Genomic DNA, 21,244 nt, shown 5'->3' with positions numbered 1-21,244 from the left:
ATGACAAAATATAATTTTGTAAAATGCTTAAATCTGATGTTTAAGTAGCTACGTTTAGCTATAAATTAGTTTTTTATTGTGCATTCATGTGTTTGGCCAAATGATAATATAAAATGGTATTACATCCAGTTTTAACTTCACTTTTAACCAGAAGTTAGAAGTTCAGTTATTTGTGAAATGGAAAGAAACATGTCTAGTTTGCCATGACAATGCACGCTAAATCACCTTGTCGCATGAGAGCTCCAATACCAAACCAGAAACTGTTTAGTAAAGTGAAGTTGTTTTGTACTAGAGTTGAGGACGGATTGCATGGATGTGGGTTGTACCACTCGTATGGGGTAAACCTGCAACACATGAGTAAGAAACACACAAAAAAAACATCAAAAAGATGTATCTATCTACATCTTCCAGAGATACAATAAAAAATAGTGTCAGTTTCTGACAGAATATCAGTTTTTGTAGTTTCACTGATCTTTTTATGTTTTATCATGCTCAATTTTAAGACAAAAAATTATCTCTGACTTGTAAAAGGGATTTTACAGCCTTATGGTGCTTCTGTCTGCAATGTCTTGTTTGCATCACTGTATATGAGCCTTCAGAGGTCTAACATTTTATCCAAGAACACATGTACAAAAACAAGATGTGCTTTTTCTGATATTTTTGTTAATTCATTTACATTTATATGCGTTTATGATTGCGACAGTATAGGGTGCATAAAATTACTATAATGCACTGATCTATTCTAAACATCCCAACCTCTAATTAATTTTTTTTAAACCACAGTTTGTCTTTTGTTGTATTTTACCAAAGACTGATCAAAGATGAGCTCAGCAATAAATCCACCATAAAAAGCTGGCTGACAAACCAAAAGTAAGTGCCAAAAATCTAAGACAACTGGGCTTTTTCAAATGTAAATTTGTATCAGTGGAATAAATTGATGTAAGATCGAAAAATGCAATTTCTAAACAAATATAGCAAAATGTTTTTAAGAGCAGCGGTCCCCAACCCCCGGGCCGCGGTCCGGGACTGGTCCGGGGGTCATTTGGTACCGGGCCGCACAGTAAGAATAAATACCTTACATTACTTCCTTTTATTTATTTTTGAATCTGAAAGATGTTTTATTTAAAAAAAATTGCCAGATTCTCTGTTCCATCCGTCTATGTCACTCTTGACGCAGGCCAAGGCGCTCTTCTCTGTCCCGTGATAGGTTACCGCCAAAACAAAGCCCAGGAGCTAGCAAAATGAGTAAAAAAACAAACGTCTTTGACACCTCTGCGATGTACAATGTCATGCATGTCAAAATAAAAGCTCAGGGTTCATCTTGTCAGGTTTCTGGTCCTCCGTCATCATAACAATGTTGCAGTAATCGTCCACCTGCATCTTAAAGACCGGTCCGTTAAACTTTGTGTGATGTCATACCGGTCCGTGGCGTTAAAAAGGTTGGGGGCCACTGTTTTAGAGCAAAGTACAATATTTTGTACGAAATGCCTAAATCTTAATAATTACATTACTTAAACAGTTGTGCACAGCACTCACCTGGCAATTACAAAAAGAACACAGCTGACACCAGTGCAGGCTAACAGCACATACATCCAGATGTCTGGAGACAGAGGATTCAGAAAGGAAAACACGCCTGGATTGGTCCCGTTTGGCTTCCGGTACAGAATGCTGATGCCTAAGGTCATGAAGGGCTTGGAGAAGTCAATCACTTTCTCTCTGACATATGTAATGGTGAGGGGAGCCACAGCGAGGTCTGCAACCTGGGAAAAGAATACCGTTTAAGATGTTTTTTAAATGTAGCATTAACTGTGTAAAACGTATGGTGCACAACAAATCTAATGAATGATTAAAATTCGGTGTTTTCTTTAAGGACACGTTGAAAATGCAAAATCCTCATAATACATTAAAGTTAGACTTGCATTAAGTGTTCTAAATATGCTACATCATTTGTAATAGTAAGTCTGCAGAAAGGATTGACTATGATCTGTAAACTCACTTGCTGATAGTATTTTGAACATTTATCATCACAGTACCACATTGTGATTTTTATCAGTGTTCATTTAACAAAAGGGCACAAAAACATGTTCTGGCCTATTGTATATTCCGGGATATATTTGCTTACGTGCTCAATCAGCTCCCGCACCATCCCGTTCCACTCTCCCTTGTCATTTTGAGCTCCATATTTCCCATCACCAACCAGTCTGACTTCATACGTAAAACCCAAGATGTTTGAGAGCTCTTTCAAAAGATCCATGCAGTAGCCTTCATAGCGATCGTTCCCAACAAGCTCCTTATCTGATTTCCTAACCATTACATATGGATTTTCCTGCAAACATAAAAAAAAAGTTTTTTGACAGAACAGAAACTTATTTGAACTGTTGTAGAAAAGAATCTGTTGAAATGTCATTGGAGACACATAGTCAGTTGTCCTAATTTATTTGATCCTCAATCTGAATTTACATGCTATTTAATTGTGAAGATATCTAGTGTTTCCCAGATTAACCATTTTGTTTTAATATTTGTCAAATAAAAATTGTACTTTAAAATAAAAATATTACAAGTTTAAATTTGCTTAAATGTGTTTTCATATAAAAAAAATTGCTCCTGGCTGTGTTTTTCTCCTTCGTTCCCTTTAATGCAAATATTTCCTGGATATTTTATCTTCCACCACCTACTCTGCTTAGAGACCCACTCCAACGAAACTCGTGTTTTTTGTGTTTTTGACATCTTCTTGTGGCATTTTGCTACTGATGGACTACATCAGTGCTTCTCAAATAGTGGGGCGCGCCCCCAGGGGGGGGCACGAAGCGATGCCAGGGGGGGCGCGCGGTGGTGGCGGTTTTAGGCACAGGTTTGTCCGGTGCGCAAATTTAACGTGGGGGCAGCGGTGACAGCGGCTCAGTGCTTGGAAAATAATCTGGTCCACTATTCGGTTCCTATTGTCTGTTCTGTCTGTCCGCGGCTGCGCGAGTGAGAACGAAAGGGGAGGGGTGGTGTGGGCCCTGTCTGCCAGGGGAATCGGGGCACGCGGACCACTGCTACCGCTGCCTGTTGCCCAAGATCACCGCTGCCCTTAGATTCCTAAGCTCATGCTAACAATGTCATTCTTTATGAACTATTGTAGACATTTTGATGACGTGTCTTTATTTTCCATCCATGTTTTCTTTGTCTGCCTGTGGTTTAGTTAGTGTCAGACAGACATAAAGACAGCAGGTAATGCAGGAAAACAGCTGCACTTTTATGAGATCAGAAATAAACAATCCGTCATTTAGAAAAAAAAAATCAGCACGTTTTTACCTATTTCTTCAGACTAAAAACGTTAAATATATTGGTGCTGCTGTGTTAATGTTTCAGATCAATTTAGATTTAATATTATTTTTTGATTGAATTATTTTTTTCAGCATCAAATGGTTCAGTTGGTCAAAATGTTTCTAGTTTAAATAAGGAATGACAGATTTTTTTTATTTCAGGTACTTTCAGCTTCTTTTCTGTTTTAGACTAGAACAGGGTTTCTGTGGCTAAATAAAGTTAATATTTGTTGAAAGTGGATTTATTTTGCTTTTTTCTTTTGTTAGTGTTAAAAGATACAATTTTAGGTATACAAATTTTATAGATACTGACCTGATGTATTGTCACCGCGCGAGTGTGTCTGTGTGTGTGTGTGGGGGGGGGGGGGGTTATGGGGGGGGGGGGGGGGTCGGGGGGGGGGCGCGAAACATTTTCTTTTCCTAGGGGGGGCCTGGCAAAAAATAATTGAGAAGCACTGGACTACATATATCAAGAAAATTAAGTTCAAAATTGCATTTTTAAGTATTTATTTATTCAAATCGTGACTCGAGGACAGACAAAAAATGCTGTTTGAAAAAAATAATATTTATGACATAAGGTCTCTGCTCCCTGCAACAGTTGAATTCAATTCAATTTTATTTATATAGCCCAATATTTACAACAATAGTCATCTCAATGCAATGGGCTCCATACAAGTAATTGTGTAATAAACATGAATTATAAAGAACATGAAAGTTAAGGGGGGAGGAGTTTCTCTGCACCCACAGTTCCGCCCTCAACTCAGAGGCAAATTTCTCATAAAGTACTGCCGAAACTATGTCTACGAAAGAAAAGAAAAATTTTCAGGTTAAAAACAGCATAGTCATATTTAAAAGACCACTGGGAAGATTTTTAAAATAGCTCAAAAGATGATCAGAGCAGGTCTTTTAAATTTCCTCCTCACCAGTATGGTGGTGACAATGAGAGTCCTGTTAGCCAGAGAGTCTGTCACATTGCTATTCTTGTCTCGGTTGCTCTCTATCAGAGTCATCCCCTTGTATGAATTCCATATGGCAACCTGGAAAGACAAACAGAGATTCAAATAACTGAATCACACTCCCTGCTTTTATCATAAGAAGTCACATATGTGTGTGTAGACATGTATTTTTTTTTTTTTATAAAAAATTCTTACAAAGAAAATGAGCCTAAATGCAACAGAATCACACCAGCAAAGAAAACATAAATGAAGGAGAAAAGAGAGAGAGGGGGGGGGGGGGGGGGGGGGGGGTCGGGAACACATGGTTTTTTCCCCCAGACTATCTTAGTGAGTCTGAATAAAGCTTCCTGCTTTGCTTGACCATGCGCTTAATCCCAACAGTTATGAGATTAGAAAAGGCGTCTGGCAGCTGGATTTTGACCTTAAACTCCCATCACTGTTTCAAAGCAAAGCTCAGATAAGCTTATGGCAACGATGCATGAAGTTAAGCGTATTAACTCATTAAGCTTCACTGTTAATACAACTAAACTAAGAAAAAAACTTTATTCCCTGCCAATTTGCTTAACAGAATTTTAGTTTCACCAAACAAAGGTCTGTAGAAGAAAATTAGTCCAAAAAGCACAGATCTACAACCTTTTTTAAAAAAATAAAAAGAAGTGCAAGAGTAAATACAGTAATGGTGATTTTTTTTAATACGTTCAAAAAAACTGTGGCAAACAACAAAATTCTAAACTTAATATGTGCTTTTATTGTGGTAGTCTACATAACTATCAATTATTATGTTTTATCTAGTGAGCTTTATGTAGTGTGCTTTTGTACCAGCAAAGGTTGCCAACATTTTTTTTTTTTGCAGTATTGGATCTTACCTGTCTTTTTTTTAAGCATATCTTTCGAAAGTCCCTTTCTTTTTCTTCTACAACCATTATCTACTTCTACTATTACAATGTTTCCTAAACAAAAGCTTCTTATTATTCTCCATACAATCCTGTCCTCTGCATCCTCGGTCACATCCTCCTTGGCCACACAAACCCCCCTCATGTTCTCCTTTAATATAAACATGAAGATGTGTGCCAATGTCCATAGCAATGTGCTATATTATGTTTTTATTTTTCTGTAGCCTGGCTTTTTAAAAAAAAAAAAACATGCACCCACATTGTTGAGAGTCACATACATATGTGATGTTCCTTCATTCAGGTCCACCCTAAGCCTCAGCATGTGCAGTTTCTCAATGTTTGGGTCAGGGCTTGGGAGAGGTCTCCTGACTCTACCAACATTGTTGAGATAATGTCATCACGTGAGCCGCCGTCCCCTCGTCGCTTTATCAATAAAGAGTAATCGATCCCTTTTAAAGGTTGTTACTTCCTCTGACAAGTAAACTTTTGTAGACAGTTGCTCTTCTATGCCACTCCATATAAAAGATGGTGGTATTTCCCAAAGGCAAATGAAATTCAATTTTGAGTCAAACCTCTTCTGGTTTTTTGATGGTTAATACAGTTCTAATTTTGGCATTATATATATATATATATATATATATATATATACATGTGTTTTTTTTTAACGAGTAATAGGGCGCTTTGTTTCACAAATTACTACACCCTTGTAGGTCATAGGTCATCTTTTTGGCTGACATGGTTTTATGATTTTTTACTTCTCAAATCTGAAAAAAAAAAAAAAAATTTAGAGCTCCATAATAGAAATTATTAACATTGGTATATGTGTCACTTTGGGAGTTATTGGTGGGAGTTCTCTTCTTTTTTTTCCCCTGCTCAGCTAAATGGGTGTTTGTTGAGTTATGTGAATTATGTGCAAGTTGAAGGGGAAAAATCTCGCTCAAAACTTGCAGAAAGTGTGAATATTATGAATAATAAAAACCCTTCGATTACCTATTTTGAGAGCTTGAGCCATCCATTATTATAAAGCCAGGTTCCTCTCAGAAAACATGTGAAAGATCTACAGGAAAAGTTCAGCTATTCCTGAGTGTGCTCTTTCTTTCTGCTTATAGCTTGTCATAAAATGACAAGCACAGTGCTGTAAAGCGGCTACTTTTATAACAGACATTTGACATAAAAACCTGAGTGCAGCCCTGAGAGCAGAGGAAACAATGGACCAGCACAGAAACTGACTGACATCAGTGACCAAGACTCAAAAAGGTGGATACAATCGAAATATCATCATGAACTTTTGCATCTTGACAGCTGTCAAGCTTCTATAAAGTAAAAAGAATGACAAAGGAGGTAGATAGGAAAGAGGAAGTTGAACCCTGTGTGAGGGGACGAAAGGATTCAACTTCCTGAAAATGAACGAAGCTTTGACTATAATTTGAGAAACAGATAAAACAGCTACCAGAGAATTATATTTCTATATTTATGTAAGAAATAAGAAATGAAATAAAAAGAAAAATTGAAAACACAAACATTATTTGTCAACATAGGAAAATGCATTACAAATGATTGATTTTTGCTTAATAGTGTGGAATTTGAAATCATTCAGGTAAAAAGATGACTTACCGGAATGTCAATTCACAAAACATAAAACATTTGTTTAAACTCAAAAGACATTTTTATAAAAATTAATATTAGAGTAAAATCAGATGTTATTTTGAACCTCATCCTATTCATTTATCACACTTGATGCATTTTTATACACAAATTTTAATTCTTACCATTATTTTAGGTGATAAACAAAAAATTTTATTCATTGAAAGATATGCATGATAAGATGTCTTTCTGCATAACTTAATACTAATAACTCTACAGGGACTTCAGGTATTTTGCCATAACCTGATACAACACAGCTGTATGTGTTATATCCAGTCTTCATGGCCAGTGTGTAAATGTACACTCTATCTGCATACATAAACTTTATTAATCCGAAAAAGTAATAAAGTAAAAAAAAACAACACATAATGCAGCAACATTTTTACTGAAGCCATACAAACATATACAGGCATTCAGACTGTTCATTATTATGTATTATCTGGCTTAAAAGATCAGAAAACATTTAAAACCAGACATTGACGTGATAAATAGCATAAATAGTTTGCTACAACCAAGTGACACATCATCAACTTCTGTCACACAATATAGACCTAAATATTTCAAGCTATTTTACTTGAACCTACAAACTGTCAGATCTTAGAACAACCAAAGTTAATGCTAAATGTTTGACAAGGAAGTTTAGAAATCCTTATTTGTGACAAATCATTTGGTGCTCGATCTTTCTCTATTTTGTATTTAATTATAAACAAAAGTATTAGTATGGAGGTGTATTGCATTCAATAAGAACAATTTTTTTATTGAATGCAATATGCTTCCATATATTTGTCATATTTGTTAATAACTGATAATCACTGCATTTTATAGTTTTTGTTCCTAAAATGTTTCATTTTGATTACTAAAAAATATTGCTGAAATTGTTTGTGACACTTTAAACTTTTTAAACATCTTTTTGAGACTAATTTGTTTTGCACATATATGTTTGATAAAATTAACATTATTTTCTCATAAAGCTGCAATAAAGTTCTGAGCTTTCAGATTAAGGATTTTGTAAGATTGAGCCTTTTTTCACCCCAAAAAAATGAAAAATAGCAAAGGTGACTGGGCAGGGAGCTGGGAAGTGTGTGACAGGAGGAATGAGACTTTTAGGAGCACAGGAAAACATTTGAGGTGTCTTCCAAATGGAGCACTTAAACAGACCTTGATCCACCTTTTCGTGAGCTGACTTGTTCCCTCCGCAACACTCTTTGAGAATTTAGAAGAAAGCAACAAAAAACACAGGCAACATGGAAAAAATGATTAATTGGACAAACTTAAAACAACAAAATGAAAGGTAAAGAAACTCTTTGTTCGATATAAAAAAAAAAAAACAACACAGTTCATGAAGGTAACAACATTTACAGCTTCATCCCTCTGTAAAAACTTACTCTGGCAGTGCCATCCTCCTGGAGGCTGATTACATCCAAATCAAAGTCCTTCCTTAAACCATCTGTCTTACTGAGAACAATGCGCCCAGTCAGTCCATTCCATTGTGCCTGCAAAAGAGTTCAACAAAAACGATTGAATTTTCTGTAAAAAAAAAAAATTCCCAAAGAAGTGAAGATTTTTTACCTAAATATTCAACAAACCATATATTTAAAAAAAGGCACAATTTATTTTTTGCATATTCAGAATGTATTAAACTATGTTTAGGTGTTTTAAGATGTTATTCTTATTTTTTATTTATCCATTGCATTTTTGCAATCTGATTTCTCTAGAGTCTCTAGCTGTTATAATTTCGTTGCAATTCACTTTTGTAATGACAATCAAATGATTCTGATTCTAATTAGGGTCTGGGTTGGGGTCTATTTCTCTAAAATGTGTCCGAAACTGGCAGGGGCGTGTTGTGGCAGACCGCTGATGCCAAGTACCATCATGGTTATTAAAAGGGCCTATACCATGCTATGGTAAATGGTAAATGGTGTATACTTATATAGCGCTTTCTACCCTCTTATGAAGGCCCAAAGCGCTTTACAGTCACAGTCCCATTCACCCATGCACACACACATTCACACACTCATTCACACACTGGTGGCTGCTCTGCTGCTGAACACTGGTGCCAACCTCCCAACAGAGGCAAGGTGGGGTTCAGTGTCTTGCCCAAGGACACTTCGACACATGGGCGTGCAAGGCAGGAATCGAACCTGCAAGCTTATGATTATGGGTTGACCGCCCTACCGCTGCACCATGGCCGCCCCATGCTATGCTTAAGCTTAAGCCTTTAATTGTAAACAATATGCATGTATATGATAATATATTACCTTTGGCACACAAAAGAACAACTATTTATATTAATTATTAGTTATTTTCCTAGTGGGTGCTGCCCATTTCTTGACATCAACCTAGAGCCGGCCTCGGCTGAGTGTCTGCGTCTTGTCCAGGAAAACAAACATCCAAACTTTTTCAAAGACGGATGTGCATGTTGTGCATTTAAAAGAAAATAGTTTTTGCCAAGCACCTCTAGCTCCACAGAGAAAGTGGATGTTTGTGTTAGCCTGGGGGGCGGTGCTGACAGCACAGACTCTTCCTGGAAGGGGCTGTTCTCACTGGTCTACTTCAGCTCGTGTGAACCCGCTCGTTTTCATGGATTGGGAGGGGCTGGTGCTCGGAGCGCAAGTTTTTGGAGGAATACTCAGAAATGCATCAACAGATCAAAAAAACACTTTGGGGTTTCTTAATTTTGCTTGGTATAGACCCCTTTAAATCACTGAAGTTTCCCAAGGTGTTATTAATATATATAATAACTAAATAAATGCGTGTAGCTTAAAAGAAGCTCACATGTTTTAGTATAACAACACATTAGCTCATTTAGTGAGATGAGGTAAAGTGGAGGAACTGTATCAATTTTATGCTTCAATTTTCCAAAAAGCAAAAAAAAAAGGGTTGAAACAACTTTTTTTACCTGCAAGTGGAAGTTAAAATGGAAGTTCTTGAACCTATTTTTTTAGCACAAATGTTATCAGACAACAGTCCCTATTGCTAAGAGACCGATCTGTCTTTCTTTAATCAAACGGTAGCTCACAGATAATTGTGTTGGCACTAAAAACCCTGGGGTGTCTGGAGTTTTGTGTGTGTGGTATAAATAATTCATTGCGCTTTGTGAAACCAGTATAAGGTTCATTTTGTTTTAAAATATTAAACACTTTTGCAAAATAGAGATTAAACTAAAAACCACAAAAAAAAAAATTAAGCAACCGGAGAAAACACTGTTTTCTTACACATACCAGAATTTAAAGCTGAATTGTGAGAAAGATGCATCTTTAGTTTGTATTATCAAAAGGGTTATGCGTGATCAAGCAGATGTACAAGATGAGCAATGACAAAACTGAAAGCAAAACGGGGGGGGGGGGGGGGGGGGGGCAATAAAAAGGGCAAAATGGGAAAAAAGAACATGTGAGCAAAGGGATGGAGTCATCATTTTCCCTTCTCTGTAGCAGGCAACAGTTCTCTGCTGGATTCAAGGCTTAAAAGATCAAAACATCAAAGACCTCATTGCTGTCTGTAGGCATTCAGCCTGACAGTCAGGCTGGAGCACAGGCTTTCAACTTAAAAGTCCATAAACCCTGTGTATTTTCATGCCAAGTACTTTCAGAGTCAAAGTGCGGCCTGTCACATGGGGCCGATAAAATATACTAGGTCATGACCTGACATGCACTTTAGCTGAATTGTATTATCAATGCAAGGTCACTGCTAGCCTGAATGTTCTCCAGGGTCTTGAAAATAAGCAAGGACAAATCCGGAAAAATGCATGGTGGTCAGCCTTATGGCAATAGGAGGTGCAGCAAAGGTGCACGGCTTTTTACTTTTTTGAAATTTTTACCTGCAATTTGACACTTACCTCTTTGAACAGATTCATGAAGCGTGGTCCAAAGCGCCACGGTTTATGGCGGTGGCACTGCAGGGAGCTGACTGTCATTTGAGTGGCCCTTTGCGCCGCAATAGCAACCATGTACACTGCATCATACATCAAAGCCGCATCTGTCTGCAGAGGAGGCAGGGAGAGGGTGACATTTGTCTGCACTCTGAAGTTGAGCACATAGAACTTGAACTGCAAACAGCAGGTTAACAAAAGCCAAAGAGACTGCCTAGTGTGAAACAGGAAATGCAAAAATACTTTTGAGGCCATTACTCCAAAAACAAGATTGAAAACATATCACCAACAAAGATTTGTGTCCATAAAAAACAGGCTTACAGTCATGACTCCTTCAATTAGTCCTTTGTCTTGTTTGGGACCTTGCATTCGATCCATGGCCCACTTGCTCATTGTGGAGGCCACCAACGGGTCGTCAAAATTAAGCAGTCTGAGACCCGTCATGTTGACCCCGCTGTAGCGGTACGGCTCTAAATCCAGAGCAAACAGGTCCTGCAAGCACAAATTTAGATATAAAAGAATATAATAAAAATTCTAAAAGTATCTGTGCAAAAAAGGGCCAAAGCTTAAAGGACAATTAGCTTAAAATTGGATTTCTGAGTATTTGTGTATTCAAATTGTTGTGAATCAGGAGCCAACGAAGAAGCCCTATTTGAAAAATATGGTATTTGTGATGTCGAAAATACAGTGGATGGGCCACAAACTCCCTGCTCCGAGCAATAGGGAGGAGAAAGAGGAGATGGGGTTTCTTTGAGCCAATAGTTTCGCCCACAACTCAGAGGCGAATTTCTGTTGAACTACTTCTTCTCTACACGAACAATGTCCTCAAATACAGTATAATTTTAATTAAAAGACCACATGGAATCCTTTAAAAATAGATCTAAAGATGATCAAAGTGGGTCTTTAAGCCAACAGGGAAGGCAGTGTGACCCCAGATTAACACAAAACTTGATTTAAACATCAATTAAATACATAAAATAATATAATTTCAATAGTATTTATTTATTTATTCATTTTCACTTACCAATGTCGTGAAGAAGAAATGGTAATATTCTGTCATCATTCCCATTGAAGACAGCTGCATCAAAACAAAGATGTATCAGAATTCAGAAAACAGTATTATGGGCCAAATGTATCACTAAACTGTATTATAAAAGGATAAAGTACTCCCAATAAAGATTTTTACAATTCTTTAGAACTTTTTAAGTGTGAAAAATATGTTTGTAGCTTAATAATTAGATGATTAGATTAGGTACTTTATTGATTTTGTCACCAAAACAATCAAATATTTAGAGAAAAACACAAACTGAATGGAAAAAAAGATTGAAAAGCTTTGATTTTTTTATATAAAAATAATGAAATGGAAAACAAGTAAACAATGGAGGATGGAATAATTAAACTTAGACCTTAGAACACACAAATAAGTAGTTTTCACTTTTTTAGGATTTAAGGTCTCTTGTTTAAAAACAAAAACAGATTTTAAAGAGTCTCTGAAAAATGTATACATTGTGATTTCCCATAAGGACACAGACCTGCATTAGGAGCTCTGAAGCCATGCGATAGGAACAATCAAAGATAATGAAAAACTCCTTGTCCTTCTTCAGCTCCTTCAGCAGTGGTCGAGCATCCTGGTTACCTGGGGTGAGCTGACGAATTTTGATTTTCAGATTTAATTTTGCTGGAGCCTTGATCAACTCCTGCATCCGCATTAAACCTGCAAAGAGAAAAAAAGCATTGAAAAATGTTCTTTTCCTCCTTTCCCAGACTCACAAACAGCTTCTTCCTCTGGCCTCTCTAAAATCAAGTCCTTAAGTTATTTAAATCTCATCAATTTACAATGCAAATGGATTAATGTTAAAATAGCTACACATTTTGTTTTCTATCAAACAAATGTCCCACCTTCGTCTCATAAATCCCACAAGATCAATTCTAAAAAGCAACAAGAGATGACTACGTCTGACACAAAAAATGTCATCCCGATTCCCTTGATAATCACACATCTGCAGGTCACTTCACTAGAATAACTTCCATCTTTCTCTGGTTTGTTTTCAAAGTTGAGCAGGAGCACACAGCTCCGTGCAGGTGAGGAGGAGTCGTGCTGACATTTTGGAGAAATGCAATTCCAGCCGAAAATTACAGAAGAAAAAAAAATCTATAAACCCTGACATTTAAATTTCATATTCTGAAAGTAGTAGGTGGACCTTTGAGGAGGATACTTCACATGCCATCTATATGCGCTTTCTGAATTATGAAAGGGAACTTGCAGCTGCTTGATGTGGCTAATTTGGTACCTTGTCAATGACTGGGTTAACTGGTTGTCACAAAGGATTGAATTTGGTTGACAAAATGAATTTTGCAATCATAATCGAAGTATATAAATGCATGGAGGGCTCAGAAAACCTTCTTACCCCATCTTAGGTCTTTGCCTGAGATGTCAGACAAGTTTAAGGCTGAGAACCAGCTTTGCCTTGAGGTTAAAAGACAAATTGAATAGAGCTCACCTGTGCTGTCTTCATAGATCACTGTTAGTTTCTTCCACTTGAAGAATGTGACTACATCAAGGATGGCTCTGGCAATGGCGGTGTATTCAGGATAGAGGTTGATGAAGAAGGTGTCTTTGTTGTTGACCGACGGGTGCTTCCAGCGAGTCTGGATGTGAGGGACTTCCAAAGCGTTGCAGATAGACTGAACGGCACTGACCGAAGAACTGTGAGAGGGGCCGAACACGGCAACCACCCCGAGAGCCAGCTGGTCACACACTAATGAACAAAAAAATGCAGTCAGCTTTTGGCTTTTGTTCAGCTTTTATGTGAAAAACAGATCAAATTAGAATTCCAACAACCAGTTTATGATTTATTTCTTTGTATGGAGTTTTTTTTTAGCATTCATTTTATAAACAACAACAAAGAAACAGATGAAACTATCATCATGTTCCTACTTTGATTCAGATAAATCCTCTGCCTCATTACACTTAAGTGGTATGATGGGAGAATAATTAAAGCTTCCATTTGTATTCATTTGTAATGCAAATGCTCCCTGAGACAACAGCATCATGTTTATCCATGAATGGATAACAATATGCCCACTCATATTTCACCAGATTTGAATATTTTGACAATGGCTGGTGGATGATACTTGGTCACTTTCCGCAGACAAGCCCCATGCTGAGTTAATGGATTCACTGGCATCAGTTCCTACCTCTTCTAGACGCCTCAAAGCCATCAAAGATGTTGATCCTCTGGATGTCGTAGGTCAGAGTCGAGTTGGGCATCAGGGTTTTGTTCCGATTTATGTTATTTACGGCAAACTTGAACGCCAGCTCATCCATGCTCACTAACTCACTTTCCCGTGTCTCAAAGATCCCCCCTGTACAGAGATAAAGATGGAAATCCCTTCAGTTTAAATGCATTTATAAGCAGTGTACTTTTGATGGTACTGTAATGACACCACTTGATGTTTCATATAAAAAATATTAAAAAGAATCAGAATCAGCTTAAAAAAGCCTTGTTAATGGCACAAAATGCAGCACATTTAAGTGCACAACACATTTTAGCTGAGTATTTAAAACAGTATCCGCAGTACAAAAAAGAGCAGACTTCCAAAACTTTCTTTGAAAAGTACTTATTTTAGGGGGGAAAAACTTATGCAAACAGAAATACGTATGTTTTTTACATCTGCAATAGTATAAACATCAGACATTTCTTGAAGCGCTAAATTTAATTGTTGCCCTTTAATATACTGTTATACATTTGCAATAAACCAAAATATACAACAAAAAATGATAAAAGAATACCATTTCTATGGAATTTTGAAAATCTAGATACATTTCAGCAGCTATCTCCTCAAAGATACAGGTTTGAAAAAAGCTGTTCTTCAGCTTTCCTGTCTTGCACAGTGCTGGGTGTCAGAGCTACATAAAACCTCCTGTCTGAATCTGCTGTCAGCACTCTAGAAAAAAAAAAAAAAACTAGTCAGGCAGACTTCGGAAAGTGCCCACAAAATACCCATCAGCATTTTGTCATGCTGGTGCAGAGTTGAATTGAAAAGCGAGATGAAATGGAGGTACCATAAAGGTTTTTCACCACATAAAAGCAGAAATAAAGGCAAACTGTTTTATCTTGATGAGAACATCTGTGTGAAAACAATAAACAATGTTTCCTGACAAATTCTCTTCATAAAGACCTTTTCAGAGAATAATATTTCTGATAGATTTACACTTCTAACGCATCTTAATGAAAACAATTTTTTTGAAAGGGAATGATCCGGAACATATAAGCGTGGAAAAAGCAACAAAAAAGGTTATTTCCTAATGATCTCTCTGGAAAACAATGCATAACTTGAGTTTGTTCTATATCCCTCTTTCTCTTTTAGCTGCTAGAAAATTAAAATACTTATAAGAAGATTCTTTTTCTTTTGTTAAATTATGTCAAAGTAAAAAATGTCTCAAGAACAGAATACATAAATACATATTTCGACAAAATTTATTATAATCCTGACTAGAGTATTGTTTAGAAAAAATTACGATTATAGGGAAAATATTAAATAAACTTCTGTCGAACAGATCTGGTCAGTTTTTCCATCATCCGGTGAAAAATGCTTGGGTTCATTTTCATTTGATGGAATATCTCTCCTCATCCATCATTCACTTCACTATTTAATTCCACATAATTATGATTTGCATTAGTCATCTGTCATGTCTTCTTCTCGAGCAGTTTTTAATCTACTGGGGCTTGAAACTGCTGCACTTAAATTTAAAATACTGATTTTTTTCCCTGAGAAAGTCATTAGTGAACCTCAGAGCACTAAAAGCATTCATGTCTCTTTTGAATAATAAAAAAATGATTCATCATAACTAATAAAAAAATAAACATCTGGTCTAAACACAAACAATAGTAGGATTCTAATGGCTGTTTTAATCTTTTTGGGTTTTCGGCATTAATTCGATCAACATAACATGTAGGCACATATGCAGAGGCTGCATGTAAAGAGCTTGATGACCAAATCACTGACTAAAAATTGTATTATTTGTTTGGGTCTGTGTTTAGTTTCTACTCATCCATGTCTAAAGTCTTCCTACTCATTTGCTTACAGCCCCAAACTTTTCATCTGCTCCTCATAGAAACTCATCCATTCTCATCTGACATCAGACATTCTTACTGCTTGTCCTCCTGACGTCTCTTATTTTGAAACCTGTCTGCTAATCACAGTGGTGGTCAATGTTTCATTGTTCAATTTCCATTTTGGATTATTCGTAACTCAACTTTCTTTGACTTTGATTCACCCCAATTCACCAAAAAATAAAGAAAAAAAGAGATGGGATAAACAGGCAACAAGTGAGTCCATCCATCCATCCATCTTCCTCCGCTTATCCGGGACCGGGTCGCGGGGGCAGCAGACTGAGCAGAGATGCCCAGACTTCCCTCACCCCAGCCACTTCCTCCAGCTCCTCTGGGGGGACCCCGAGACGTTCCCAGGCCAGCCGAGAGACGTAGTCTCTCCAGCGTGTCCTGGGTCTTCCCCGGGGCCTCCGCCCAGTGGGACATGCCCGGAACACCTCTCCAGGGAGGCGTCCAGGAGGCATCCGAACTAGATGCCCGAGCCACCTCAACTGGCTCCTTTCGATGTGGAGGAGAAGCGGTTCTACTCCGAGCTCTCCGCGGGTGACCGAGCTTCTCACCCTATCTCTAAGGGAGCGCCCAGCCACCCTGCGGAGGAAGCTCATTTCAGCCGCTTGTATTCGGGACCTCGTTCTTTCGGTCATGACCCATAGCTCATGACCATAGGTGAGTACTGGAACGTAGATCGACCGGTAAATTGAGAGCTTTGCTTTTCGGCTCAGCTCTCTCTTCACCACGACGGACCGATAGAGCGACCGCATAACTACGGACGCTGCTCCGATCCGCCTGTCAATCTCACGCTCCGATTTTCCCTCACTCGTGAACAAGATCCCAAGATATTTAAACTCCTCCACCTGGGGCAAGGACACTCCACCGACCGAGAGATGGCAAACTACCTTTCTCCGGGCAACAAGTGAGTGTTTTAGCCAAATCTTTTAGATTGTTATAGCTTTATTATTGAATCTGGAAATAAAAGTTTGTTTGACTTTCATTTTATTTCAACTCTTGACCTGCTTTTTCTAAAACAGTTAAAGTTAACACATTTTAAGTTCATGTGATTTTTTTTTTAAATTTGTTTAAGGACCTATTAGTTCTGGAATTTTTATTGGTTCTGTTGTTTTCACACCTGATTTCCATTTCTAATTATCTCACCTGTTTCTACTTATTTAATTACTTCTTTTGTGTTTACTGGTTGACCACTAGAACGTTGTTTTGACTGCTTTAAATTTCCAACGACACAACTTGGTTAAATAAATAAAAATAAAAAAAACTACAGATGAATAGGACCCTGACTTTTCCAAAATGTGTGTATATTTTATTCTGACAGTGTTTTATCCTAAAATCTTCAAAACACAAATGACCATTGCAGCCAAATCAACACCATGCTTTTTTACAGGGGGGTGGGGGGTGTCATATTTCACTATTTGCTATATTTTCCTGATCTTTCTCCTGCTCTTTGTTATGCTCTCTGAAGCTAACCTAGTTATAGCTTCCTTCTAAACCTGAAAAGTACAAAAAATGCAGTAAGGGAAATTAGCATGAATTGGAAAAGACCTGATACTATGGACATCCCATGATATAAAACGAATTAGTTTAATGGGTTCGATTGACAATAGAACACTCAATGAGTTTACTTTAGTCTCCTAGTGTCTTTTTTTAACCTATTCCCCCAAATATTCTTATATCTTTCCAATATAATCCGAATTTTGTACAATAACATGGTCAGTCTAGTACAGGGGTGTCAAACTCATTTTCACTGAGGGCCACATCAGCATAGTGTCTGTCCTTAAAGGGCCAGATATAAATTATACATATAACTAAATGTTAATCTTCTTCTGCTGTTTTATCCCCTTCGGGGTCACGGGGCTGCTGGAGCCTATCCCGACCACTGGTGGGCTAAGGCAGGGGACACCCTGGACAGTTCGCCAGTCTGTCGCAGGGCCACAATCACACAACCAATCACTCACACTCACACCTAAGGACAATTTAGAGTTGCCAATTGACCTACGAAGCATGTTTTTGGACAGTGGGAGGAAGCCGGAGACCCCGGAGAAAACCCACGCATGCACTGGGAGAACATGAAAACTCCACACAGAAAGGTTGGTGTTCTGGTGTTCTGGTTAAGGTCCCCCAGCTGGGACTTGAACTGGGGGCCTTCTTGCTGTGAGGCAAGAGCACTCATTATTAACTCATTATTTATTTGTTATATCTTTTTAAAGTGACAATTACAGTTGCATAGAAAACATATGTTTGCTTGATATTCTAGCATAAATCCTTTTAAATTTTGTCCGCTTATTAAAACCCACATAACTCCATTAATGAAGGATCAAACTGTTCAAGTAAATAAAGCAAAATAACATAAAACTGAGCTAGAAAGAACATGTATTATAGTGTAACATTTTACAAAAAAGGCTGCACACAGTTTCGCATCCAACTGGTGGTTTGATGACAACAATTTCTTTGCATACACACATAAGACCTGCAAACATTGAACAATTACAACTGCAGCTACACATATATAATATGTAATCAACAAAAAAAAATATTTTAAGAAATTAAAAGCTTTTATGCTCTCGTGGGCCACATAAAGTGACATGGCGGGCCACATTTTTTGAATTTGACACATGTGGTCTAGTGGTAGCTGTTGAATTCCAGTAGCTCGACCTGTTTTATCACTTTCAGAAGTTTGCATATCACAGTTTATAAACTACATTATTTTAGCTATTTAAGCTATTAGCTATTTATTTGGATTCACCACATTCAATATTTATGAGAAATCATTTCAGAAATTTTATTTTCTCTAAACTTTCATCCATTGACAGCAGAGAAAAAAAATTAACTCAGAACCTCATCAGTTTATCGTTTTATTTAGACATCTTTGAGAATTGCATTACATAAACAGACCATTAAGTATCACGTTTTTCAATAAATTGTTTACATAAAGACAGTTTCAATGCCATCGGTTGACATTTAAAGATCCAAATTTAAATGTATGAATAGCCAGAAGAGTTTGTATGGAAATATAGGTCAAACCGGGAAAAATCATCAAACACTAAAGGAGTTTATGAAAGCAGACTGAATATTGAAAAAGTTGACTATGTTTTTTCTGCAAAAGTCAGAAATATTTATTTTATTTAAACATTTAAGCATGAAGATAAGCCCTTTGAGATGCAACATTTCGTTTTCAATAAGGGTCCTTGGTCTTGAACGCTTACAGGATGAGAAACAACAAGTTAGAGTAAAAAAAAAAAAGACATCCCAACAAACAATGCAATTTAGCTCTCAAATATGCCAGAGGGACTATTTCTTGGAGGAGATTAGAAGACTTTTGCTGTCTGTGGGTAAAAGCAAAACAGTTCTTAGAAGGATCAGAGCAGATCAGCATTAAAAGGTGTACAGCAGAACTTAAACACGCCACAGAGAGATGCATGAGATGGGATGTATACCCAGGAAAAAGGAGACAGTTTTAGGGTTCAAACTGAAGAGACATCGATTCATGAGAATGATCTTAAAATTATGTTTTTATAAAGTATTAATCAAATCCAGTTTTTTTACTTAAACTTTGTCATGTTTGGTTGAAAATATGTATTCAAGTCTTTCTTTTCCATTTAAATTAACACTTCATAAGGAATATTGTACACTTTATTTTATAACATTTTTAAATTGCATTCTATTTTGTTAAATAGAGTGACCTTCTTTGTAAGTAAAAGGAACAAGGTGATTCCAAGCTTTGCAATTTCATCTTTGTCAGGTAAGGAGTATTAGATTTTCTAAAAAAAACAAATTAAAATAAAAGAGCTTCAAAATTTGACAGGTGTAACAAACAAACAAATGCTGATAAAGAGGGAAACAGGGAAATCAAGAAATATCTCAAAAGCATAAATCTTTAAAATACTCCTCTAGTTATTCTATTGTTGAAATGATTGACGTTAAACTAATTGGTACAAAGAATAACTATATTTTTGCAAGACAGGAGAATACCTGATAAAAGCAAAATTATAATAAGGACAAGAAAGCAAAAATTCCTGAAGGCTTTTGCATAAATGTATTGATTTGCATGAACAGCTTGGGTCACTGCCAACAAAATAAGACTGGACAGATGTAGTTCTACTCCAATTCTCCTAATAAACCCTTCTGTAGATCACAATGAAACCACAAAGTCAATACAAGAAATAATTAAGGTGAAGAATGTAATTCCACTGCTGAATTTCGCTTTTCTTGTTGTAGCAAAAATCTTTGTGCTCTGCCAACATGACGAATGATCACACCTCAGAGGAGGGCTCTCCACCAAAGTCGGGGCAAAATTCCAAAAATATGCTTTTAATAGATTCATTAGTGTTCCTAATAGCTTAGAGATTCTTGTGAAAAAATGGATTTTTAATAATTACAATTATAACCCTTTGAATTAAGAAATCCATTTTACTGAAAAAAACATATCATTTGGTGAGTTAACAGCATTTTTTATAGGCTGAACGGATGGATTCTCAGCAACTCTGAATAATATTAAGTGACCCAGGGCTACACCCCACAGTGCAAATCTTTTGCATGTGCAGATGGATTTCCTACAAGTAACTGAATGCTGTTTATACCAAGAACAAGTCTTACGCAGACATGTACACATTAAAATGTTATGGATTAGATACAAGATTAAGCTCTTCTACTCCAGATGGCCAATAAGGATTCTGCATTCAAGGGGCCTTTAAATCTTAGCAATACAGCCTGTGGAGACAGTTTTGTTGATTTATTTATTAAATGGACACCTTTTGGATAAATTTTTTAGATGAGACCGAACAGTTAGTTCCTTTTTTTTAAAAGTATTATTCAATGCTGAATAATCCAAATATTAAAGGCCTAAATTATGCTTTTCTTAAGCCATTCAGAGTAAACTATATCCATATATGATATTTTATTACCTTTGGCACAGTATAGAATGATTTTAATGAAATATGAGTTATTGTCAGAGTTCATTTTCCTACCCTGAAGTAACATGACTCTATCTCTGAGGGTTTTGCTCCTTGTGGGTGCCGCGATTTCATGACGTCAACCTAGTGCCGGCCTCGGTTCTGTGTCTGCGTTTTGCCCACAAAAACAAACAACATCCGAACTATTGCGAAGATGGATGTGCATATTGTGCATTTAAAAGGAAAACATATTTGCTCATCACCGCTAGCTGCGCTGAGAAAGTGGGTGTGTGTGTTAGCCAGGCATGTGCACTCATAGGGGTGCTTGAGCACATGCCCTTTTGGACCCGTAATAAAAAAAGTGCCTTAATGCACTCTTTTATTAGCATCAACATGAATAGATTTTTGTTAGAGGTACGAGAAAAAATGTCGCCCCAAAATCCCCCCGTAATCTATCGAACCCATTTTCTTGTTACTTGGGGGGTTCAGAGCTGCTGCTTCTGTTGTTAGACTCAGAGCTGCCAGAGAGAGTTAGGGACAGTGAAAGAAGCTGCTGC

At 37.1% G+C, this 21,244-nt stretch overlaps 1 protein-coding gene across 4 annotated transcripts in view; it reads right to left on the bottom strand.

Moving 5' to 3' along the window:
• LOC101173326 (glutamate receptor ionotropic, kainate 1) overlaps window positions 1-21,244 on the bottom strand; it is a 34,114-nt gene that overhangs the window by 8,196 nt on the left and 4,674 nt on the right. For 2 of the 4 annotated variants that reach the window (XM_023962166.1, XM_023962167.1), the window contains exons 2-13: window positions 13,868-14,035; window positions 13,171-13,428; window positions 12,202-12,383; window positions 11,694-11,747; window positions 10,991-11,161; window positions 10,637-10,780; window positions 8,187-8,294; window positions 7,960-8,004; window positions 4,232-4,345; window positions 2,123-2,326; window positions 1,537-1,760; window positions 226-344 (exon numbers count right to left, since the gene is read on the bottom strand). In XM_023962166.1, the coding sequence (XP_023817934.1) occupies window positions 226-344; window positions 1,537-1,760; window positions 2,123-2,326; window positions 4,232-4,345; window positions 7,960-8,004; window positions 8,187-8,294; window positions 10,637-10,780; window positions 10,991-11,161; window positions 11,694-11,747; window positions 12,202-12,383; window positions 13,171-13,428; window positions 13,868-14,035 (1,791 nt within the window). The remainder of the gene's footprint in view (window positions 1-225; window positions 345-1,536; window positions 1,761-2,122; window positions 2,327-4,231; window positions 4,346-7,959; window positions 8,005-8,186; window positions 8,295-10,636; window positions 10,781-10,990; window positions 11,162-11,693; window positions 11,748-12,201; window positions 12,384-13,170; window positions 13,429-13,867; window positions 14,036-21,244) is intronic. The other 2 variants (XM_023962168.1, XM_023962169.1) reach the window with 1 other exon arrangement.

The sequence above is a fragment of the Oryzias latipes genome, chromosome 14 (genome assembly GCF_002234675.1).
Source record: "Oryzias latipes chromosome 14, ASM223467v1".
Classification (NCBI taxonomy): Eukaryota; Metazoa; Chordata; class Actinopteri; order Beloniformes; family Adrianichthyidae; genus Oryzias; species Oryzias latipes.
This window is presented reverse-complemented; position numbering and strand designations above follow the sequence as displayed.